Source organism: Notamacropus eugenii, chromosome 5 (assembly GCF_028372415.1).
Source record: "Notamacropus eugenii isolate mMacEug1 chromosome 5, mMacEug1.pri_v2, whole genome shotgun sequence".
Taxonomy (NCBI): Eukaryota; Metazoa; Chordata; class Mammalia; order Diprotodontia; family Macropodidae; genus Notamacropus; species Notamacropus eugenii.
Window position 1 is genome coordinate 79,235,464 of NC_092876.1, and position 25,876 is coordinate 79,261,339.

A 25,876-nucleotide genomic window follows, 5' to 3' on the forward strand; every position below is an offset into this window, starting at 1 on the left:
AGGAGGTTAGATTAGATGGTCTCTGAGGTCCTTTCCAGATGTGTATCTGTATCCTGTGAATGTTACAGTATCTGCTGCGAAGACCTATTTCTATAAATAAAATAAAAATTTCTATAAAGACAGTCTTCTGGACAGCTCTGGTTCTGAAGTTGTTTTCCTCAGCAGAAATTAAGTGATAATGATAACGCCCTCCTGTCTCTAGTGTAGTGCTTGGTGATCCTACAGGGAAGGGGAAGGAACAAGCCTTTATGAAGAGCCTACTATGGGCAAGCTAAGGGCTTTACAAATATTCTTCCATTGGATAACAGCGCTTTTCTACAACGCTGCACAGTTAGTGGGACCTGGGTCATCATCCCCACTTACATGATACATGAGGACAATGAGTCCCAAAGATAGACTTGTCCCAGGTCAATGGACTCAGACCTTATTGGCCTTTGGCAACATCCCTTAATTTCTCAGAGGCAGCGGACGTACAGGGGAGAAAGCCCTAGGGAGGGTGTCAAAAGACCTGGACAGAGATCGCTGGTCTGCGGCTTATTAGCGGGAGATCCTTAAGAAATCCCTCCCTTTCTCTTATCATGGGCCACGTGGGAGAAGACCAGAAGCGCAGTGGAGAGGAGCTGTGAGCTGAAAATCGCCCCGAGACGTTTCCTAGCGGTGGGACCGCTGCCTGCCTCGGTCTCCTCTTCTGTGAGATGGGGATAAGGTAGAGAGGCGCTCCCAGGGTCGCTGCGAGAACCCGGGGAGATCATGATGCTCAAGTGCTCAGCCGGGCGCGCACGCAGCAGGCCTTCACACAGGCTGCGCAGCAGCAGCAGAGACCCTTCCAGCTCGGACGTTCTGGGATTCCGCGGATCCGCCCCCGCCTGCAGAGACTCCGCCCTTTCTTTTTCTTTCTCCACCTGCCTCGCACAATCTGGGTCGCCGTGGCCCCGCCCCCTCCTTCCCCCACACCCCCGGCGCCGCGGTTACCATGGGGATGGCTTACAGGGGGCGGGGCGGGATGCCGATCTGCGCGCGCGCTCACTGGGCGTGCTCTCGCGATGCTTCCGGCGCGGCCGTGGTTCCGGTGTGGATGGCGGCCGCGGCCATGGCGGCTGCTAACGCGGCTCGGGCAGGGCCCAGGGCTCGGGCCCTGCGCGGGTCTCTGCCGCTCGTGGTAATTCTCGGGGCCACGGGGACGGGCAAGTCCAAGCTGGCGCTGCAGCTGGGGCAGCGGCTCGGCGGCGAGATCGTCAGCGCCGACTCCATGCAGGTAAACGCGGCCCCGGCCGGCCCGGGGATGAGGGGCGAGCGAGCGAGGAAGGCCTGGGGTGGCGGGAGGCGGGAGCGGGACAGAGCGGGGAGGGAGAGGCCTGCTCCGCGTGGCCCTCCCCGAGGTGGCCACGCTGGGCCCTTCGCCCCTCACCGGGCCAGGCTGTCCCAACTCTTCCCCTCCCCCTTCCCCTTCCCTCTCTCTCCGCCCTTCCCTTCTTTTCTCTTCTCCCCTTTTCCTTCCCCTTTCCTGCTCCCTTCCCTCCTTTCCTTTCCTTTCTCTCTTGGGTGTTTTCCTCCCCTATGGCCTTCCTTCTCTAATTTTTCTTGCCTGATATTTCCCTTCCTTCCTTTTTCTCCCTATCATGCCCCCTCTAGTCTCCTTATTTCATTCAAGATGGTGACACATAGCAAAGAATGTAAAAAGGACCCGAGTTAAAATACTGGTCTCTTCTTATTACCTTTGTGACCTTGGAGCAGCCATGTAGCCGCCTTCTCTTCTTGAGGTCAGGAGCCCATTTGTTCCTGTCTTTGTATCTCTAGCACCTAGCATAGTGCCTTATATAGAGTAGGTGTACGAAAGGAGTTGGGCCATATGTTCACTATGGTCCTTCCCAGCTCTAAATCCGTGATTCTCTTCTCTCCTTAACCTTCTCTGCTTCTCTCCCACTTCTCCCCCACCCCTTTCTCAGAATCATAGAAATACATAGACCTTTCTCCTCCCTATAAAGGTTCTTTAGGATACCATGCTTAGTTAGGAATGCTGGGTCCTGGTGCCTATTTAGGAGTGTTGAAGGATTGTGGAAAGGATTCTATAAGTATTCAGTAAATATTAAATGACTGCTCTCTATCCCCTGTATGTTAGGTGTGAGTGTTTGGGTGGAAAGGGAATGGATACGTACAGAGACCCTTATTTTTTAGATCTTCTCTTAGTGGCAGGGAACAGACATTTAAATTTCTTTTTCAGAGAGAAGCCTGTCCTCGGGCCTGTGGAATATAGAGAATTACTTAGATTGCTTTTCTTAGTGTTTGAATGTTCTGTTTTAAAAGTGAGAAATGATGGAAGAATGAGAGTAAAATATTACTGATTTTGAAGTAATCTGTTGATATTTGAGTGCCGGGAATATGCCCATTACCAAACTGGAAATTAGAGAAGGAATATAAACTATGGTCCTCAGCCTCAAAAAGACTAGTAACTGGGGAGATAAGACAAGTGAAACTCACCAAATGATATGACAGTAGCGAATTATGTTCTCAACTTTAAGGGACAAACCAAGTACTGTCCAAGTTCAGAGAAGAGGAAAGTAAATGAAGGAAGGCTTCCTCTGGGAGGTAGTACTTGAGTTGTACCATTAGAATAGACAGAAATGGGAAAGGCCACAGGAGGGAGGGAGGGTGTAGAGATTATGGGGAAGGGAGCAAAGGCTTGAAGAAAAAAATGAATGTGAGATGTTTGAGTAAATAGAGAAGAGCCTTTATTTTGGAAGGAACAGTACAAAAATAATTTTATGTATAGAGAGATTTAGAACCTTTCAACCCCTACTGTAGATTTCAAGGACTAGGTTCTGAAAAGTTGTGGTAGAAGGTAGGGAGTCGTGAAAGGTTTGATCCCTCTTAATTGTAGCACTTTCCCTCTCTTGATGATTTCCGGTTTATACTGTAGCTAGTTTGTTTGTACATTGTTGTTTGCATGTTGTCTCCCACATTAGACTGTAATCTTTTTGAGAACAGCCACTATCTTTTGCCTTTCTTTGTATCCCCAACTCTTCAGTGCCTGAAACATAGTAGGTGCTTAATAAAAGCTTATTGACTGACTTAGCAGTAAGGTGAAGTCTTCTTTCCGGAGGACATAACTAACACATTCTCCTACAGATTGTTTTTCCTATTGCTTGGATTCATAAAGACAGCAGGCAGAGTTGGTGTATTTCAGAGCTTTCCTTCTTTCATTGCTGCTTCCAAATTTTTCTGTTTCCTGACTTTCATGACTTCTCTTTTCAGGTCCATGCAATCTGTCTGAGTTACCTCCTCCCCAATCATATTGTTGACAAGCAGTTTCCAGATGACTTCCTCAGCTTTCCTCAGTGACTGTAATACCTCTTCCATTCCTTGCTATCATCCTCAGGAATTTTACAGTTCATATTGAAGACTTTTCTAACAACTTGACTGCATAATATTTTGATTCCAGTGATGTTCTCAACCCTACATCAGCCTTTATGGTCATGACTTAGCCTTCTTGTAATTTCACTGTGTACAAGATTATTTTTTTTAAGTTGTATTTTTTTTTCAGTTCCAAATTCTTTCCCCCTTCCTTCCTCATTGAAAAGGCAAGAAATATAAAAAACCCGTTACAAATGTGAAGTTATACATCCAAGATTCTAAGGGTTGAAATTTTATTTTCCAACCACAGACTGATCTGCTTTTATCTCTTCCAGTCTTTTACTTATGCTAAATCTATTCTTTGCCCTTGTCACTATCAGGGCTTTTGACCTGTCTTATTGCTTACCACCGTTTTACTTTTTCTTTTGCTCTCAGCTTTGAATTTATGGTCTGCCATTTTAATATTTCACCAACCACTATGCTAGAGTCTTGTACTTGACCCCTAGATTTTTTAATATTCCAGATAAACCTCATCTCTGGTTAAATACTACTATATGATTCTTTGACTTCTTACTTTTGGACTGCAGAGTGTTGCTGGAGAAAGTCAAGAAATTGAGCTGATTGGTGCATAACCTCAACCAGACCTTTGCTGCTGATTGTCAGCCCTTCTGCTCTTACTGATTATCTTCTCCTCCCTGTACTAAGCCTTTTCTTCTCCTCTTGAACTGCCAACACACAGCATATAGCTTAGGATAATAAGTTTGTAGACCTAGAACTGGAAGAGATTTTTGAGGTTCAGCTCACTCCATATATCCAGGAAAGTAAACTGATTTGCCCAGGGGTGAAGGTAGGAAATGGCAGAGCCTAGATTGAAACCCAGATCTTCTGCCTCCGAAGGCAGCATTTAACTGTCCCCTCTCTACGCAGGTGACTTCTAAAACTGTATTTGCAGTCCTGATCTGCCTTCTGAGCTCCAGGTCTAGAGCTCCATTATTCTCCCAACGTCCAACGAGACTTGGAAGTCCTACATGACATCTCACACTCAACCAGTCTAAAACAAAGGCCTTTCCTCCTAAATCTTTTCCTCCTAAATCCGTTTTTCCTATTGGCTGCTCTCTTCTTGCCTGTAACAGTTACTATTCATCTGGTTTCCTGTTTTTGAGATCGTTATTTTTATTTTTACTGTACCATCACCTTTCACATCCAACCAAATTCCTTAGATTTTGGGATAATTGATTTCAGAGGATTCATAGTCTCCACCCATTTACAGAAGTAACACCATAATCTACATTTTGCCTTTGTAATGGTCTCCTAATTGGTCTTCTGACTCAGGTGTCTCTCCTCATCATTCTGTCCTCCACATTTTCCTAAAGTGTCAATCCGACTATGTTACTCCCCTACTCAGGAAACTCTAGGTTCTTAATCTGAATTCTGTGAACTTAAAAAAATTCTTTTTGCTGGCATACAAGCATTTCTGTAACTTAGTATAATAAAAAAGATGATTGCACATAAAACTACAACTCTGTTATGTACAACTTGCTATTCCTTTCAAATAATATACGCATTTTTTTCTTCCCTCCTCCCCAGTGACTACCATTAGATACATTAGGTATACACACACACACCTCATTCTCTACATGCTTCTATTTATTAATTCTTTCTCTGGATGCAGATAATATCTTCTTTCATATGTCCTTGGTAATTATAATAGTCAGAATGACTTGGTCACTCAAAGTTGTTCTTAAAACAGTATTGCTGTTACTATATACAACACTCATTTTGCTCTTCTTTATTTTGTGGAAGTTTATCTGTATTTTTCTAAAACCACTTATTTCTCATTATACAGTAGTATTCCATCACAATCACATCTTGTTCAGCCATTCCCCAATTGATGGACATCCCTGCAATTTCCAGCTCTTTGCCACCACAAAGACGACTGCTATAAACATTTCAGAACACATAGATTTTTTCCTTTTTTCCATAATCATCTTTGGAAATAGACCTAGTAATGGTATTATGAGTCAAAGGGGATAGGCAGTTTAAAAACTCTTTGGGCATAATTCCATCTTACTCTCCAAAATGATTGGCTCAGTTCACAATTCCACCAATAATTAATTAGTGTCTCAGTTTCTCAACATCCCCACCAACATTCCTTGCTTTCCCTTTCAATCATTTTAGTCAGTCTGATAGGTATAAAAACGATATCTCAAGGTTATTTTAATTTGCATTTCTTTAATCAGTGATGATTTAGAGCATTTTTTATATGACGTAAATTGTCTTGATTTCATCTGAAAACTGCATGATTATATTCTTTGACCTGTTTATATCATTTAAAAAAATATTTTATTTTTTCAGTCAGCTAAAATCTGCCTCTTCCTCACATCCTACCCCTTTCTCCTTTGTTAAGAATGAAAAACCCCAAACCTCTGTTTCAAACATGTGTAGTCAAGCAAAATAAATTTTTACACAGGCAGTATTAAAAAAATTGTCTCATTCTGTACTCCTGAGCCCTTCACTTCTGTCAGGAGATGGCTAGCATGTTTCATCATTGGAATTGTGGTTGGTCATAGCAATGATCAGAGTCTGTGATTCTTTTTTTTTTTTTTAAATTAGTTTATTTTTAGTTTTCACCATTCATTTCTACAAGATTTTGAGTTCCAAATTTTCTCCCCATCTCTCGCCTCCCCCCACCCCAAGATACCATGCATTCTGATTACCCCTTTCCCCAATCTGCCCCCCCTTCCCTTATCCCCATCTCTCTTTTCTTGTAGGGCAAGATAGATTTCTGTACCCCATTACCTGTATTTCTTATTTCCCAGTTGCATGTAAAAACAATTCTCAACATTCGTTCCTAAAACTTTTGAGTTCCGACTTCTCTCACTTCCTCCCTCCCCACTCATCCCCACTGAGAAGGTAAGCAATTCAGTATAGGCTATATATGTGTAGTTTTGCAAAAGACTTCCATAATAGTCATGTTGTGAAAGACGAACTATATTTCCCTCCATCCTATCCTGCCCTGTATTTATTCTATTCTTTTGACCTTGTCCTTCCCCTAAAGTGTTTACTTCTAATTACTCCCTCCTCCCATTTGCCCTCCCTTCTGTCACCCCCCCCCCCACAACCCATTTATCCCCATCTCCCCTACTTTCCTGTAGTGTAAGATAGATTTTCATATCAAATTGAGTGTGCATGTTGTTCCCTGCTTATGCCAAATGTGAGGAGAGTAAGCTTCACTTTTTCACTTTCACCTCCACCCCCTTTCCCTCTCCATTGAAAAAACTTTTTCTTGCCTCTTTTATGAGAGATAATTTGCCCCATTCCATTTCTCCCTTTGTCCTCCCAATATATTCCTCTCTCACTCCTTAATTTTATTTTTTTAGATATCCCTTCCTATTCATTTCACCCTGTGCCCTCTGTCTATATATATATGTGTATAATCCCTCCAACTACCCAATACTGAGAAAAGTTTCAAGAGTTACAAATATTATCTTTCCATATAGGAATGTAAACAGTTCAACTTTAGTAAGTCTCTTATGATTTCTCTTTCCTATTTACCTTTTCATGCTTCTGTTGATTCTTGTGTTTGAAAGTAAAATTTTCTATTCAGCTCTGGTCTTTTCATCAAGAATGCTTGAAAGTCCTCTATTTCATTGAATGACCATTTTTTCCCCTAAAGTTTTATTTTTTTTATTTTTTATTTTTATTATTTATTTATTTAACTTTTAACATTCATTTTAACAAAATTTTGGGTTCCAAATTTTCTCCCCTTTTGTCCCCTCCCCCCTCCCCAAAACACCAAGTGTTCTAATTGCCCCTGTCTGCCAATCTGCCCTCTCTTCTATCATCCCTCTCTGCCCTTGTCTCCATCCTATACCCCTTTACCTGTATTTCTTATTTCCTAGTAGCAAGAACAGTACTCAACAGTTGTTCCTAAAACTTTGAGTTCCAACTTCTCTTCCTCCCTCCTTCCCCACCCCTTCCCTTTGGAAGGCAAGCAATTGAATATAGGCCAAATCTGTGTAGTTTTGCAAATGACTTCCATAATAGTAGTGTTGTGTAAGAACTAATTATATTTCCCTCCATCCTATCCTGTCCCCCATTACTTCTGTTCTCTCTTTTGATCCTGTCCCTCCCCATGAGTGTTGACCTCAAATTGCTCCCTCCTCCCCATGCCCTCCCTTCCATCATCTCCTCCACCCTGCTTATCCCCTTATCCCCCACTCTCCTGTATTGTAAGATAGGTTTTCATACCAAAATGAGTGTGCATTTTATTCCTTCTTTTAGTGGAATGTGATGAGAGTAAACTTCATGTTTTTCTCTCACCTCCCCTCTTTATCCCTCCACTAATAAGTCTTTTGCTTGCCTCTTTTATGAGAGATAATTTGCCCCATTCCATTTCTCCCTTTCTCCTCCCAATATATTTCTCTCTCACTGCTTGATTTCATTTTTTTAAGATATGATCCCATCCTCTTCAATTCACTCTGTGCACTCTGTCTCTATGTGTGTGTGCGTGTGCGTGTGCATGTGTGTGTGTGTAATCCCACCCAGTACCCAGATACTGAATAGTTTCAAGAGTTACAAATATTGTCTTTCCATGTAGGAATGTAAACAGTTCAACTTTAGTAAAGTCCCTTATGACTTTTCTTTGCTATTTACTTTTTCATGCTTCTCTTCATTCTTGTGTTTGAAAGTCAAATTTTCTATTCAGCTCTGGTCTTTTCATCAAGAATGCTTGAAAGTCCTCTATTTCATTGAATGACCATTTTTTCCCCTAATGTTTTATACTCAGTTTTGCTGGGTAGGTGATTCTTGGTTTTAATCCTAATTCCTTTGATTTCTGGAATATCATATTCCAAGCCCTTTGATCCCTTAATGTAGAAGCTGCTAGATCTTGTGTTATCCTGATTGTATTTCCACAGTGCTCAAATTGTTTCTTTCCGGATGCTTGCAGTATTTTCTCCTTGACCTGGGAACTCTGGAATTTGGCTACAATATTTCTAGGGTTTTTTTTTTCAGATCTCTTTCAGGAGGTGATCGGTGGATTCTTTCAATGTTTATTTTGCCCTCTGGTTCTAGAATATCAGGACAGTTTTCCTTGATAATTTCTTGGAAGATGATGTCAACACTCTCTTTTTGATCATGGCTTTCAGGTAGTCCCATAATTTTTAAATTGTCTCTCTTGGATCTATTTTACAGGTCACTTGTTTTTCCAATGAGATGTTCCACATTTTCTGCTATTTTTTCATTCTTTTGGTTTTGTTTTGTAATTTCTTGGTTTCTCATAAAGTCATTAGCTTCTATCTGCTTCATTTTAATTTTTAAACAACTATTTTCTTCAGTGAGCTTTTGAACCTCCTTTTCCATTTGGCTAATTCTGCTTTTTAAAGCATTCTTCTCCTCAGTGGCTTTTTGCACTTCTTTTTATCATTTGAGTTAGTCTATTTTTAAAGGTATTATTTTCTTCAGCATTTTTTTGAATCTCATTTAACAATCTGTTGACTCGCTTTTCATGATTTTTTTGTATCACTCTCATTTCTCTTCCCAATTTTTCCTCAACGTCTCCTACTTGATTTTCAAAATCCTTTTTGAGTTCTTCCATGGCTTGAGACCATTGCATATTTATTTTGGAGTTTTTGGATGCAGAAGACTTATGTCTTCCTCTGAATGGTATTCTTTGTTCTTCCTCATCTGAAAGGATGGAAGAAAATACCTGTTCACCAAGAAAGTAACCTTCTATAAGTCTTATTTTTTTTCTCCTTTTTTGGGTATTTCCCCAGCTAGTTATTTGACTTTTGAGTCTTTTGTCAAGAGTAGGGTATACTCTAGGGACCTATAAGTTCTCAGTTCCTCCAAGACGGCACAATCAAGGGAGAGGAGTTTATCCTCTCCTGTCCTGCACTCTGATCTGGGAGCAACCACAAGCTTTTCTGCCCAGGATCTGCAAGTAGAATTCCTTCTCCAGAGCCTCCACCAGCTCTACCAGTCAATGCTCCTCCTCACCCAGGACTGCCACTCAGGGCTAAGATCCAGATCAGCTGCTCAATTCCCCCAGAATCTTTAGGCTAAGGGCTCAAAAAAAAAAAATGGACGCTGCAGCTGCTTGGGACCAGGGCTAGGGCAGGACCCTACTCCCTTCTCACCCAGGTGAGAGGACTTTCTCACTGACCTTTGAAGCTGTCTTTGGCGTTTGTGGGTTGAATAATCTGGGAATCACAGCTGCTACCCAGGATTCCGTGCCCTGAAGCCTGTTCTGGTCCTGTCGTTTGCATTCAGCTTGAGTTTGGTGTGACAGATCTTTCCTGTCAGCCTTTCAGGCTGTCTTGGGCTGGAAATCTGTTTCACTCTGTCGTTTTGTGGCTTCTGCTGCTCTAGAATCTGTTTAGAGTCATTTTTTACAGTTATTTTATGGGCTGTGAGGGGAGAGCTTCTACAGGTCCGTCCTTATACTCTGTCATCTGGGCTCCCCCCTCCCTCCACCCCAGAGTCCTTGAGTCTTTTGAAGTTTTTTTTTCCCTATTGTTGTCTTTGTATAAGTTGTTTTTCTGGTTCAGCTTACTTCACTCTGCATCTGTTCATATAAGTCTTACCATGAGTTTTTGAAATCCATCCCCCTTATCATTTCTTACAGCACAGTAGCATTCCATCACATATACCATATGTTCATCCATTACCCAGTTTATGAATATCCTTTCATATTCCGATCCTTTAACCTTAGTTAAGAGTTTGTTTTGCATAGGACTAATCTATTCCTTAATCTACCCTCTCTCTAATCACCCTTTCTCTCATCTTTTTCCTCTTATTTCCCCTTGGAGTGAATTTTGTTTCTCTCTCTCTCTCTGTATTTTTTCCTTTCTTTGACCATTTCACATGAGAGTGAGGTCCAAGTTTTAGCCATTTCCCCTTCCCCTTCTTCCTTATTTGTATAGATGTTTACTTCATCTGGCTTATATGGGATAGTTTTCCCTAACCTTCCTTTCCCTTTAGTCCTAGAATATTCCTCTTCCCTTTTCTTTCCACTTTTCCCTTAAGACCATCAAGATATAATAGAAACCCTCCCAGACCTTGTATGGTTAGACTTTCTCTATGTCCCCAGCCGATGCTAGGGGTGAGAGGGATCACATGTGTCATCCTTCTGTATTTGAATGTAAATAGTTTATTCTTGTTTATTACTTCTTTATGATTATATATTTTTATGTTTCTCTTAATTTCTGTGTTTGAACAAGAAAGTGTCTATGCACCTCTGGTCTTTTTATCAGGAATGCTTGGAAGTTCTCCATTTCATTAAAGGTCCATTTTTTCCCCTGTAGGATTATACTCAGTTTTAGTAGGTAAGTTGATTTTGGCTGTAGTCCTTTATCTTCTGCCTTCTGCTGTATCATATTTTAACTTCTCCATTCCTCTATTAGAAGTGGTTACTGCTAATTCATGTGTGATCTTAACTGTGACTCCTTGGTACTTGAATTCTATCTTTCTGGCTGTTTGCAGTATTTTTTCTTTGACCAGCAGTGATGTTCTTGAGAGTTTTCATTTGAGAGTGATGATTGTATTTCAATATAACGAATTTCTTTTATAGTCATAGGTATTCCATTTTATGTATTTATAAACATTTAGAGCAGGGCAGGGGTTCATAAGCCTTCATCAGAGGGGGCTGTGATGCAAAGGTTAAGAACTTTGCTGTGGTGGCTTCTTCTCTGTTTATTCTTTAAAGCCCTTTACTGCCTAGCCTCAGTCTACCTTTATTTCATGTTACTTCCCTTGATGCTTTTTGTGTTTCAACCACATTGGCCTTCTTACTTTTCTTCTTATGGGACATTTCTCTTCCTGTCTCTTGTGTCTTTGCACTGGCTGCCCTCCATGCCTGGAATGGATTCTGTCCTCTCTTCTCCCTCTTAGAATCCATCATTTCCTTTAGGACTCAACTCAGTGATCAAGAATTCCTTCTATAGGAGATAGTAACATATTCCTCCCCCAAGTTATCCTGTACTGTTTATGTATATGTTGTCTCCTCCTTTAGAAGGCAAGGGCTTTTTCATCCTTACTCCCCAGTTCTTAGCACAACAGCTTCACTGGATTAATTTTCCTTGTGTTTTGTTCTAGACATATCATCTCTTTCTAAAGTGGTCTTCAGTTGCTCCTTATTGCTTGGCAAGTAAGGTTCAAATTTCTCACCCTGGCATTCAAGGCCCTTCACTGTCTGGAGCTACTTTTCCTTTGCAGTTTTGTCTCATTTTGTTCTTTTCTGAGTACTCTAGATTCCAACCACACAGCTTTTCTCTGCCCCTGTATTTATCTTTTGCTCATGCTGTTCCTTTTGCCTGAACATTTTTAAATTTGAAAAAAAAAAATTCTGAACTTAAGAATATCCTCCAAAGAGCGTTTCCTTACATACAGAACAAAAATAGAATTGCTTATGAAACTGAATCTACATTTCATATGCTTGCTTTTGTTATAAAAAAAAGTAGTATATTCCACACATTACTTTCAAAACTTCCCTAGTTCTGTGCTTTCTCCTTTCTGCTCTAATCCACAATTCATTTTGTCTTGCCTTCTCTTTCTTCTGTAGCAGTCAGAACAGAACCAATGCATCCCTAAGGCCTGTTTTTCTTAGTTAATTCCCTCAATACCCTTTGAAGACTTTAGGATTCTGAAGATTACATATTTATTTTTCCTTTCTTAGAATATTAGCACAACATCATCATAGAGCTCTTTCCTTGCTCAAATAAAATTACCTTTCTAGGTTTCTCTTGACTCTTGGGTTTGCATCTCATAGTTGCCGCTCAGCTATGGGCTTTTCATCAGAATTGAAAATTCTCTGTTCCATTAAGAGATATTATTTTTCCCATTGGAATTATACTGAACTTTTATGCAGTATTTTATACTCATTAAGTTATTCTTGGTCATAAGCCTCTATATTTTTTGTCTTTGAAATATTGTATTTCAAGCACTTTCCTTTTTAGTGGAAGGTTACAGGTCTTAATGTGATCCTGACAGTCTGTGATTTTTGGGTACTTGAACTGCTTCTTTCTGGATGTTTACCGTGTTTTTTCTTTGATGTAGGGCCTCTGGTTTTGGCTAAGACATATCTGGGAGTTTTCTTTTTGGGTTTTCTTAAAGGAAGTGATCTTTGATCAGTGGTTTCTTTCCATGCTTTCCCTTGGGGTTTTAATGGATTTGGTCTACTTAATTCCTAGCTGTCCTTTAAAGCCCAACTGAGATGACATTTATTACATGGAGCCCTCCATGAGCACTTTGCTATAAACAGTTTCAGGCATGCTTGTTCTACTTATTTGATGGTATGTTTCCATGTTTTTGTTTTATCTCTCATCTAGATGGTAAACTCCATGAGGGATGAAAAGCATATCTTTATCTAAACTTGTCATCTCTCCCAGCAATCAGAATGATGTTTTACACAAGTGAATATTTAATATTGATGTCTATTGAATTTGAATCATATATATATGTGGGAATAATATATATATATGTGGGAATAAAGAGGGGGACCTAGTTTTTAAGAAACTATAGGCCGTAGAAATATATCATTATTGTAGGTACAGACTAGATTTTGGTTAATAGGTCTGGTAATAAATATTTGGGAATTCATCATCATAGAAAAGATTGGATGAACTTTTCAGGGGAGAGACTGTAAAGAAGAAAAGAAGGGAGTTCAAGGTCTACATTGTAGAAAACATTCATAGCTGAGAAGCAAGAGGAGAATGAATCCCTGGAATGAGAGACCCAACAGTGGTGATTAAAGTGGCCTCTGGAAAATCAGGATGTATTAGAGAAGACTAGAAGAAAATATTATTGAAAAAGGGGGCTGATTAACAGTATCAAATGGAGAACAGAAGCCAAGAATGAGTCCTGAGAAATGATAAATGAATCACTGCATTTGGCAATAAAAGCCTTTGAAAAGAACATTTTTATTCTGATAGTAACTAGGAGGTAACAGAGATGTGGAACTTGGTTGTAAAATACTTGTAATAGAAATTTTCCCTTGAAAGGATTGAGGAAAATTGAACTTTAGAAAAAGGGAGCTGTAATCTGAAATAAAAGTTTCTTTTTTCTTTTTCTTTTTTTAAAGCAATGGAGACCGGTGTATCTTATTAGGAAATCAACAAGAGATGAATAAAAGTATTGTTACCAAGTTGCAGGAGCTCACCTAAAGTTGGCCAGGATGCACTTGTAATGGGCCGTTTTTATATAGTTCTGTTTTTTTTTATTCTGAACTTAAACTTATGGTTGGAATGCAATCCCTTAATTGCTTTAAACACCAAATAATATGATCATTTCCATATACATAGAGTGACAAGAAGATTGTGCATGAAACTGGAAATCTGTTAGGTAGCACTTGCTTTTCTTTTTACATCTATAATAAATTCAAAATGTAACTTTCAAAGCTGTCCTGCTTGTCTGCCAAATTAAGGCATCAAGCATTTATTAAGAGCCTACTATGTGCTAGGTATTGTTTCTTCTGGCCTTCCCTTTCCCTCTGTTCCCTTCTCATTTGGGGGGAGGGAGGAACCTAATCCTACCCTCCTTTTACCTCCCATTTCCTCCCTTCATTGAAAAAAAAAAAAGACAACCAAAACGTTTGTAATGCAAATGCATAGTCAAGCAAAACATCGCCGCTTTAATCAGGTCCAAAAATGTCTGTCTTTTTTAGCATCTTTATTCCATCATCTCTCTCAGGAAAGGGGTAGCATCAGAGTTCTTAAGTCTTTCAAGTATAAATGGTTCTCATTCTATTCACTATACTCTATCACTTTATATAAATCTTCCTTGGTTTCTCTCAAATTGTCCATTCCATCATTATTTATGGAACTGTAATAATTCTTTTGCACTCATATGTAAAAATTGTTCAGCTCTTTCCCAATAAATGGGTGCTCTCTTTGTTTCCAGTTTTCTGCCACTTCAGAAGGAGAAGTGATAGTTTTGTTTTGGGTCAAAGGATATGCATGGTTTAGTGCATTTTTGTTTATGGTTCCAAATTATTTTCCAGAATATTCCATCTAATTCATAGCTTTACCAAAAGTGCATCAGTGTGCTTATTTCCCGGAAGCCCTTTGCAGCATTTGTCATTTTTCTTTTTTGTTGTTTCGTTGTTCTGATGGATTTAAGGTAGATCCCCAAAATTGCTTTAATTTTCACTTCTCAATATTAGTGATTTGGAGTTTTTTTTCATGTGACAGCTAGGTGGTTCAGTGCATAGAGCTCTGTACTTGAAGTCAGGAACACCTGAGTTCAGATTTGGTTTCTGACACTAGCTATATGACCCTGGGTAAATTACTTCTCTGCTTCAGTTTCCTCATCTGTAAAATGGGATCTCCATCTGTAATAATAGCACTGACTTCTCAGGAGGATCAAAAAAGATAACGATTGTAAAGCTCTTAGCACAGGACCTGGCACATAGCAAGTGGTATGTGTTTAGCTGTAGTTATTATTGTTGATAGCTTGGGTTGCTGGGAAAATTGCATGTCCTTATCCTTTTACCACTTGTCTGTTGGGAAAAGTTCTGTGATTTTCTTCAGCTATGCTAGTTAGCCTCAGGAGAAGAGAAGAGATACACTGACAGGGTTGTGTCTCTGGGGATTGGTACAGCAGGTGTGATGGTTGATATGAGAGTTCATAGGGAGGATTGAAGTATCTGACCACAAAGTATGTGGTCATTGGGAAAAGCTAACAGATTGGGTGAAGTGAAAGGGGTGGCATGTAGCCTTTGTTCCTGGAGGCTTTGTTTAAATATTGCAGTGATGTTTAGAATCCATTTACATTAATGTTACAGACTCCATTATCATATCATGAGTAATAATGTCCATACAGAGATAATAGTTTAGCTAGTGTTGTGCCCTGCCCCTGAGGAACTTAAATTTACTATCATGGGAGACAGAATCCATATAAATTCATACAAAATATGTAATAAAGAAATATGAGATTTTTTGGGAGAGGTACTAGTAGCCGGGAATCGGGAAATGCTTCATGCAGATGAAGCTTTGCACTGGGTTTTGAAGTAAACCCATTTGCAGTTTTGAAGGAAAATAGGGATTCTTTGTTGGTGGAGGTATAGAAAGTACATTCCAACCATAAGGAACAGCTGGTGCAAAGGCAAAAGGATGAGAGATGGGAGTGTTGTACATGAGGAACAGCAAGAAGGGCAATTTGATTATGTTGTAGAGCATGTGAAGGTGATATATCATAAGGCTGGAAAGGGAGGCTAGGGGCCGCTCAAATGCCAAGTAGAGGAATTTGTATTTGACCCTAGGTGAAATAGGGAGCCACTGATGGAATGGCCAGATCTGTGCTTTAGGAGAATCATTATGGGAGAGATGTAGAGAGTAGATGGGAATAAACAGTATTAGCTGAGAAACAAAGTAGGAGGCTATTATGGTAGTCTAGGTGAGAGGGAATGAGGGCTGGAGCCAGAGTGATGGCTCTGAGCAGAGGGAAGGGGACAAATTTGAGAAATATGTTTTCTACCTTGTGAACAAGACTTTAAAAAATTATTTAATTTTCAATTTAAAAAGATAAAAATCTTAACATATATGCATAAGTCAAGCAAAACAAAAGTCAGCATTACCAATCCATCTTTCTTGTTAAAAGAGCTCCAACAAAATTTAATAGCTGATTAGCTATATAGTCTGAGGGATAGTGGGAAGAGGAGGGAGATATGTGTGGAACTTGGGTGACTGGAATTATGATGATGTCCTCAGCAGAGGGAATTTCATCTTGGGAGTAAGATGATGAGCTCTGGTTTGACCATATTGAATTTGAAATCTCTTGTACATCCATTTTGTCTCATATGCAATTGGTAATGTGGACCTGGAGCTTGGAGAGAGATGCTGGCTAGATATCTAGGTCTGGAGGTAATCTGTTTAGAGAAGATAAAATTAAGCCCATGAGAGCTAATGAAACTTTAAGAGAGGTAAGAGAGAATAGGGTTAGGACTGAGCTGTAGATCAGATGAAATAATATATGTAAAGCATTTTGCACAACTCAAATTGCAATGTAAATGCTAGCTATTATTATTAATACTATTATAGATGAAGATCCAGCAAAGGGAGACTGAGAATGAGCAGTCAGGCAGATAGGAAAACATAGAGCAGTGACAGAAAATCCCAGAGAAGAGGAAGAATCCTGAGAGGGTGATGAACAGTGTTGGATGCTGCAGAGAGGTCAAGAAAGAAGAGGATCAAGAAAAGCCATTAGATCTGTCAGTTAAGAAATCATTGGTAACTTTGGGGAGTAGTTTCAGTTGGATGATGAGGCAAGTCCAATTGAAAGGTTTGAGAGGTGAGAGGAGTGGGGCTAAACTTCTAGGAATTTAACTGTAAAAGAGAGGAAAGATAGAGGGAGACGAGTTTAAGCGAGGATTTTTAGGAAATGGGTGATAATATTCTCATTATTCACAAGGAAATCATAAACAACATCTGGAAAGTGAAGTTAGGTTTGTTTTCTATGCCAGAGATTAATATATAAAATCATGGAGATTAACATATAAAAAGTTTTTTAAAGATTATTGATCTTGGACTTGCTAGTTGGCATTTACTTTTAATAATATCTTGAGTTTCTGTGTAATTTCTTAACTCAGACAGTGAAGACAGCTTGTTCTGATTCACTGTACCCATTTAGAGCAAGGTACTTTGTTGCTTTATACTTCCGCTTTCTGAACTTCATCTTGTACTCCTCTATCTTATTTTAGACTACTGAGGGCACATGCTTTTAATTCTTAACTCTTTCTGCAAACATTCTGTTAAATGTAATTTTAAACCAAGATGGCATTTAGATGGCCAATAGATTATTCTTCTCCCCAGTTTACATACTCTCTGGTAAATTTGAATGAAAATTGACTGGAATTAGTGGATTAAGCAGCTCAGTTTTACAGTGGATAGAGTGCTTGTCCTGGAGTCAAGAAGACCCATCTTCATGAGTTGAAATCTGGCCTCAGAAGTTTACTAGCTGTTTGATCGTGGGCAAGTCACTTAACCCCTTTTGCTTCAGTTATTTCATCTGTAAAATGAGCTGGAGAAGGAAATGGCAAACTACTCCGGTATTTTTGCCAAGAAAACCCCAAATGAGGTCCCAGAGAAGCAGGATTGAAAAACACCAGCAACAATTGGATTAAACTATTGAACAGTTTTAGAATTTGAGAGGCAGTGTGGACTGAGAACCCTGGATTTAGAGTCAGAAAAAGCCCGCATTCAAATTCTCTTTCCACTTATAAGCTATAATTGTGACAAGTCACTTCACCTCTTTGCTCATCTGTAAAATGACACCTGTGCTGCCTGTCTCATGGAGCTATTGTTAAGATCTTACTGTGATGTGCAAAACATTTTAGATTTTGGAGAAATATTTGTTTAATTTAGAAAATTATTTTATTTTCCCCTACATCTTCTTCTCATTAAAAAAAAAAATTTGCCATAAATATGCATAGTCAAGTGAAATAAATTCCTCCATTATCCATGCCCCCAAAACTTTTGTCTCATTTTATACCTCTGGTGTATGAAGCACTTCTTTCTTAAACCCTAAAACATGTTATATGTTTGATGTTTGCCTTTGGGGCACGTTGTCACTGCCCTCCCTGCTCTGCTCTCTGTAATATTATCTGTAGGACTTTCAGCTTATCGACCAACTGCCTGACACATAGTAAGCCCTTATGAAATACTTACCAAATGGATGATGTTACACTTCCCAATCCCCCACTGATTGTCTCCCTCTCTCCTTCTCTCTGCCAAGACTGTATCTCAAAGGGATTTTTAAAAAGGGAAAAGAACATATTTGTATAAAAATGTTTATAATCGTTTTGGGTTTTTTTGTGGTAGCTAAGAATTGGAAATGGAAGGGATACCCATAAATTGGGGAACGACTGAACAAGTTGTGGCATATGATTATAATGGAATATACTGGAATATTACTGTGCTATTAGAAATGATGACCAGGGTGATTTTGGAAAAACCTGGGGAGGCTTAGATGGACTGATACAAAGTAAAGTGAGCAGAACCAGGAGAACCATAACCAACAGAATATCAATATCATCTGACAAACAACTGTGAATGACTTAGCTCTTTTCAGTAATACAGTGACCCAAGACAATCCCAAAGGACTCATGATGAAAACTGCTTCCCGCCTCCAGAGAAGTAACTGATGTGCTCTAAATACAGATTGATGATACAATTTTTCTTTCTTTTGAATCTTCTTGCACAAAATGATTCATAGGGAAATGTTTTACATAACTGCAACCTGTATCAGATTGCTAACCCTCTCAGGGAAGGGGGAAGGAGGGATAGAATTTAGAACTCAAAACTTAAAAAAATCCCAAAAAGTGTAAAAAAAGTTGTTTTTACATGTAATTGGGGAAAATATTATTTAAAAAAACTCGTGTAACCATAAATTCTTTTTTAACCTTTTTCAATCTAAGTTTACTGTCTGGAAAATGGAGACAGTAATGCCTTAACTCCCTAAGTTAAGGGCTTGTTGAGGGACTCAAATGAGATAGTTTATGTAAAGTGTTCTGCAAACCTTGAAGTACAATATATATATGTCAGCTATTGTTGTTAGTAGGGAGAACTGTAGAATTGAAAGCTAACATAACTTTTTTCCGTCTTCACTTTCTTTTTCTTGACTGTGGAAAACCAGTTCCCTTAACCTTTCTTTTTAATCTGTCAAAAGAAAGGAAGAGGAAGAGAATGAAATAAGCATCTGTTAAATTTCTACTATGTGCCTGGTACTGTACTAATAAGCACCTTACAAATGTTATCTCATTTGATTCTTACAACAACTCTGGAAGTTAGGTGCCCCCATTTTACAGTTGAGGAAACTGAGGTAAGGAGAGGTTAAGTGATGTAGTGTCAGAGGCTGGATTTGAATTCAAGTCTTCCTGTCTCCTGGCTCAGAGCTCTATCCATCAGGCCACCAGATTGTTTCTGCTTAGGGATTTTTTTTTTCCAAGGCTGCTGACTTTATTGGTTTTAAAAAAACTCTTTAGCAGTGAATGTCCTTCTGCCAAAGTTATCCAAACGGCATAAAAGAGATCAAAAGTGGGGGGTTAGGGGATAGGGAAGCCACTCCAGAAACCCACCCAGAAAAGCTAATAACTATTGCCGCTGAAATTTACAGCACCAGGAGGCATGCTGAGGTGTGGACAGGGAGGCTTGAGTCACAATGGTGGTGGAGAGGGGGAAGGTGTCTCAGGTGGGGGCTGCAGCAAAAATCTTTCCTTCCGTTGGGAGGTGGGAAGGGAGAGAGGGGCAGGATTTCCCACTTGGGGGTGCTAAGACCCATTGGAGGGGATAAGAGGGGCCGGCCCCCAGGCACCGGGCTCACAAGAAGGCGTCACACCATTCTCGAAAGCAGTCAAAGCAATCCCGAGACTGCTTGGCATTGGCCCCACAGGTGTCTTTCAGCCACTCTCGGAAGAGGTCTTTGTCTTTTTTCAGCACCAGGAATTGGCCCAGAACCTCATAGGCCTTGTCGAAGCCCTTGTCCTTGAGCTTCTTGCCCAGCACTTCTCCGATGCCCACCAGGCTCCCCACGGGCTTCTCTCCCCATGGGCTCGGCCACGAAATCCCGGTGCTTCTGGGAGGTCGTCATCGCTCCTCACCACAGACCTGCTCTGGCTCCTGTAATGGTCACACTCCCACTTAACCCGCCTCTCCCACCGCTGCCTCAATACTGCCTGCTTAGGGATTTTAAAAAGAGCTTTAGTACCTGAATCTTCTGGAATAGAGGTCTGCAAGATACAGCCTGCTGATTGTAAATTTTGTATGAGCCTTTGAGTTAAGAATGTGTGTGTATATTTATGTTTATGTTCATATTCATATAAATACAATAAAACTTTATTTAAAAATTTAAAAACCATTCTTAACTTGCCTGTAAATTACCTACCTCTGCTTTAGACCAGAATTTAACTTTTTTTTGTCATGGACCTCTTTGATATTCTGCTGAAGCCTATGAATCCCGTCTCAGATTGTTTTTCAAGTGCTTAAAATCACGCTGATGGTGTTTACAGTTAAATTGAAATACAGAAGACATGCCATCTAGGGGTAGGTTTTAACTACAGTAATTTTGAAGTACTGATGAATACAAACCTTTTGAGCCATTTGCAACAAATGTAGTATGATAAGTATATTTGATTTCTCTTGGCATGTCATGGGGACTACTAAAACTTTTGTTTTTTGTCTACATTTGTAACTGAAGGAAATAGTAAATTTCAGTTAGAAGTTAAGATGCAATTTTTTTCCCTGTTAGAATTCATGGATGCCTTAGACCTTCCCAGTGGCCAACCCTGCTCCTCCTTCAACTCTTCAGATATGGTTATATCTCATCATGCTTGTGTTTTTTATATCAAGTGTGACAGTGATTATAGGATCATAGATATAGAGCTGGAAAGGACTCCAGAGAACATCTAGTCCAATCTTTTCATTTTACAGATGAAGAAACTGAGGCCCAGAGATGTTAAGTGACATGTCTAAAGTCACACAGGGTAATAAAGAGTAGAGCTAGGATTCTAACATATATCTTGACTCCATATCCAGCTTTTTTCCGTTGTACCATGCTTTACCTTAAATGTTGAACACTGGATAAAAGAACATGCTAATGTAGTGGAATAATTAGCATTCTATTCTAGGGAGGTTAGCTGTGGCTAGGTAATGTTTACAAATCATCACTCGTAATTTATGCTAATCATCTTTAACAAAATCAGTTCAGCATACTTGTAGGCTGTATTCTATGGACATACTTTGACCCCTTTTCCCACTCCCCCCAGTTTATGGATTGTATGTTTTTGTAATTGCTGTAATTATGATTAAAGTGTGTTTAGATTCTTCAGTTAAAGGCCAAATAGAGGTATGAAATTTAGTTATTTGGGAAATGTGATCTGTTATTAATATTTTCTCCTTCTTTGACTTCTGAAATGCTGTTTTTTCTTGATTATTTCTCTTCTCTGACCATTCCTTGATTTCCTTCACTGGTTCCTTTCTTTTCCACCCCCTTCATGTGGACCTCCAGGTCTCCTTTCTTTAAGCTTTTTCTTATTCTGCTCCCACTTTGTGGATCTTGTCCACTCACATAACTTCAGTTAGCACTGTTCATCCTTCTTTATTGACTTCAGTTATTGCCTCTATGCTAATGACTCTCAAACCTCCATTTGTATTACAAACTTAACTCTTCAACTGCACCCTATACCCCCAACTAGGCCTCTTCCCTAATTTTGCTATATTGTTAAAGATCACAGTGTTTTCTCAACCATACCCAGGAAACTTTGAGTCTTTCTTCTCCCCCTCACGGCTGTTTATAATCCTGTTGCTGGTTTATGAACCAGCTAATGAAGTCTGTTAGGAATGTATGTAAAGTAAGAGTAAGCTGGGGCTGCCTATGAATTAAGTATTCTTCTGTGAGTAGTCTTAGTGTTTGTGCTTTGTGACATTTATTTTGATTCTTTAGAGGCTTGTATCTTTTCTTTTTTTTTCCTTTGTTCTTGGGTCTTGATTGTGGTGTGATGAAGTTCAGCTTTGAATGGAGGTGAACCAAAAACCTCAGGGTAAAAGTCTCCCAAAGTGTACTTATTTAATACTTAAATTCACTGACATTTGATATGTTGTAAGTCTTACTCAAAATAATAATAACAACCAACATTTCATATAGTGCTTTAAGGTTTGTAAAATACTTCATGTTCTCTCATTTGATCATCACAGCACCTCTGTGAAGTAGGTACTATTATTAACTTTATTTTACGGATAAGGAAACCAATGCTGAGTTATGGCTAAGTGATTGGTCCAGGTTCACACAGCTAGGAAGAATCTGAGGCAGGATTCAAACTCAGGTCATTATGAGTCCTGTGCTAGCACTCTCTGACATTTTGCCAATCCTAGAAAAATGCAGAACAGAACTATGTAATCTACCAATTGTACAACCCCAAAATTTTTTTACTGCTTTCAATTTATTGCTTAGTGCTAGGGTTACAGAGGTGAAAGTGACTCAATTCCTGATCTCAAGGAGTTTACACTCAATTTAATAGGAGTTTTAAAATTAAAATCCTGCTTTCCTCAAGGCTTATTTCCCTTTATTAAGAGGACACTCAAATTAATTGAGATCATATTAATACTGTGCATTATATCTGCAGAGATTTGTTGTACTTTTTTTTTTCCTATAAGTATTTTAATAGGCAGGTTGGGGGTAGTTTGAGAAGCACAAGGATGAAAATAGTGGGATTGAGGAGATCTATGTTTTTGTATTGTCTCTACTCCATGCTGGTGGTTTGACCTTGGGCTAGTCCCTTTTCTTTGGGCCCCAATTTCCTCCTTTGTAAAATGAGGAGATTGGTCTAGATGAGGACTGGAAGGTCCCTCCTGGTTCTGCTATCCTATGATTCTGTGAATGTTTATAGAGTATAATACCCTTACAATTTGCCCTGTCAGCTTATCATTCTGTACCATTTGACAGAGGCTAAGTTCCAACCCTCTGTCCATTCATGGGAAATGCCTGGTCCTGGTTTTGCAAACATCAGACAAATGCTGGCAGTGTTTGGGCAGCTGTTGGAGTAGAAGTCATGGTGGGGTGGGCTGGGGAGTATGTGAGGGTGAGGGGGGTTCCAGAGACCACCTGTTGTGATAATGTAGGCATGAGGCCTGGTACACAGTGCCCCCTTTATTAATGGAATACTTTTGTAGCTAAGCACTAGAGCCACAGTGCCCAGAGGGTACTGGACTAACCCTCCCTGCAGTGGCTCAGATGCCCAATTATTCTGATTTAGGCTTTCAGTCTCCTGCTTGTTCAGCATAAGCAGTCTCTATGGGGAGTTGACATCCTCTGTCTATGAGGCATTGCTCATTTTTGGGTGAAGACAGATGGTCCCCTGCAAGGCTGAGCTGTGGATTCCTGCACAGCTGACAGGGCAAATGTAAGGGCTCTCTAATCTGCTCTCAAAGCCTTGCACGGGAAACATTGGTTTTTCTATTGTACTATTGTTGCTTTGCTTTAATTTTTTTCTCAAACCCCAAATGCTTCACATTAAATCAGTGAATCATGGATGTGCTTATTCATCTTGATATTTCTGAAGTAAGCAATTAGTTACTTCCTTTTTTTTTTCCATATGGAAAAACTGAGGCACAGAAAAACTAGAGGATGTACAGTTGAGCAAATGGCAGGGCTGGGAACTAAATCAGGTTTTCAGGATCATTTGTAATGCCTGAGGTATTTCAGGAAGAATCCTGAGTTTGTTCTCTGTTCATGTTCGAGGCCTCAGCAACTAGATGAAGTGTTGTACTGAGAAACGTGAAGGCACTTGGCAAAAGACGTACAAAGATGATCTAATATTACAGACTCCCAACTGTAAGTTAAGGAAAACAAACAAGTGCAGCATTGTGATTTCTAGAGAGAGGAAGCATCTCTGTTTTAGCCCATCCTGCACTGGAGCATAGTCCCCTTTGTGTTAGAGTGAAGTGTTGGAGAAAGCATCAGATAAGTCAGGCACTACTCAGTGCAGTCTGACCAGCAGACAGGGTTTCATGGATATAGGTTTTCTTTCTTTCTGCTTGGATTCATCCTCTAGAAGCAGCATTTTGTACCAGAGGCAGGTCTGTTTTATTGCTGCTCCAGGAAGGGATAAAGAGGGAATGTGAAATTACATGAATGAGCACTCTTGTCATCTCCAGTGTGATGGGGATATCAGCTACAAGTGGTAGAGACAGATTATATTTTTTCAAAGGACTTGAGTTTTTAGCAGCTTGACAGAGTGAGAGAATAGTCAACATATTTGACTCATCTAACCTTTACTGAGTTCGTGGGCCCCTTGGCACCTTCTGCAGTGTGAAGAGTATTTGTGTGAACCCTGTGGCTCCAGGATTGTGTGGGATGAGGTGCATGCATTTTGTAACTTTCCTGTAATGCCTTGAAAGAAGAGGTTTGGAGGCAAACTCAAGTTTGTTTGGAAGGGGAAGTGACCATTGGTCAGGAGGGTAGAGAAGAAGACATTTAGAAAGAGTTTTCTGGATTTACATTGCTAAGGATGAACATTCTGTGTTGAGGCTGGCACCGCAAAGGGTAGAAGTGGCAGCAGTGTTTCAGAAGCAGAATATTTGGATCTAGGATTGGTTGTATCCAGTTTATTTTAGGTGCCTGGAAATTTGCACATGAGATTCTATATGTGCTGAAGTGAAACCCGACCTGATTTGGTTTGATCTATTCTGTGTAGGCAGGAAGAGTCTCTTTGAGACTTGGCAGGTGGTAGAATCATAAGATCAGACAGGCTATCCTGTCTTACCCTCCAATTTTTTTTAGAGGGTTTGGAAGCTAAGGCCTAATCTTAGGCTGCATTAATAGAAATATAATGCCCCAAACCAAGGAGGTAATGATACTGTTGTTCTTTGTTCTGGTTGGACTACATCTAGAAGTGTTGTGTAGAGATCTGAGTGTCATGTTTTAGGAAAGACCTTGACAAATTGGACTGGGTCCAGAGGCCCACTAGCAGGGCCTCAAATCATGTTGTAGGAGGATTGATTGAAGGAACTAGGGGTATTTTTCTTGAAGAAGACTATTCACTCCCCCCTACCCCCATCTGAAAAAGTCATCATGGGAAAGATTATAAACCTGTTCTGTTTGGCATAGGAAGGCAGAACTAGAATTAGTGTATAAAATGAGAAGGTTGGAGAGGGAGTGAGGGAAAGAGAGACAGAGAGAAAGAGAGAGTGAGCGAGAGAGAGAGAATGAATGAATACAATTCTTTAAGGTTCTAAACTGCATAGAGGCAGATTGCTGCTCTCTCTTGTGAAAAGCTTTCCAGTAATCAGAGCTGTCCAAAAGTGGAGGGATAAGTGAGTTCCCCATCATCGGAGATCTTCAGTTGGGTTACTGGATGATGATTCTTTGGGATGTTCTGAAGAGTATTCTCCTGTCAGCAAACTCTGTTGCCACCTGGTTTTGTACTGGTTGCTGAGTTGAGAATGGTTTTTACATTTTAAAATAAAGTTTTATTGTATTTTAAAATGTAAAAAATTATTCTTAGCTCAGGGCATTAGGTGAAATGGAATTAGAGTGCTGGTAAGTCTTTGAGGATTTCAGGTAGTCTGAAGTTTGGCATCTTTTGATGAGATGAAAATGAAAATAAGCCCATGGTTTGCTTTCAGCTCAGCCACCACGCAAAGTTTTGGGGCCCTGCTTTCAATTATGATCTTGAGAACACAGTCTTCCCCCTTATCTCCTAGACTCTTTGGTGGTTCTCAGAACAGCTGCACTTACTCTCAGACCACTCTTACAGAGTTCAACAAAAGTTATTGATGGTGCCAGGGTTATTTGAGGCTACAGATGTATTCATTGGAATATAAGCTATATTTTTTTCCTCCAAATCTAGTTTATAAAACCTGCCAGTGGCATATACCTACAGAGTTGGGGTTGTCCCCCTTTCAAAGGGATCTAATTTTAGGGGTACAGTCTGTATTTGAACTAAAAGGGTATAAGATAGTTACAGATCAAATACTGACTGAATCCATGCATTGATGGTTCTTAATGTGATTGTAAGATTTAGAGCCAGCAGGAC

General features: G+C 39.8%; 1 protein-coding gene and 1 pseudogene across 1 annotated transcript in view; one reads left to right on the forward strand and one right to left on the reverse strand.

The window, feature by feature from the left end:
- Positions 1 to 1,040: 1,040 nt before the first annotated feature.
- Positions 1,041 to 25,876, forward strand: part of TRIT1 (tRNA isopentenyltransferase 1) — an 87,556-nt gene continuing 62,720 nt past the window's right edge. The window contains exon 1 of the mRNA XM_072609940.1: positions 1,041 to 1,255. Within this exon, the coding sequence (XP_072466041.1) occupies positions 1,076 to 1,255 (180 nt within the window). The 5' untranslated portion in view covers positions 1,041 to 1,075. The remainder of the gene's footprint in view (positions 1,256 to 25,876) is intronic.
- LOC140504674 (barrier-to-autointegration factor pseudogene) lies at positions 19,286 to 19,935 on the reverse strand (annotated as a pseudogene).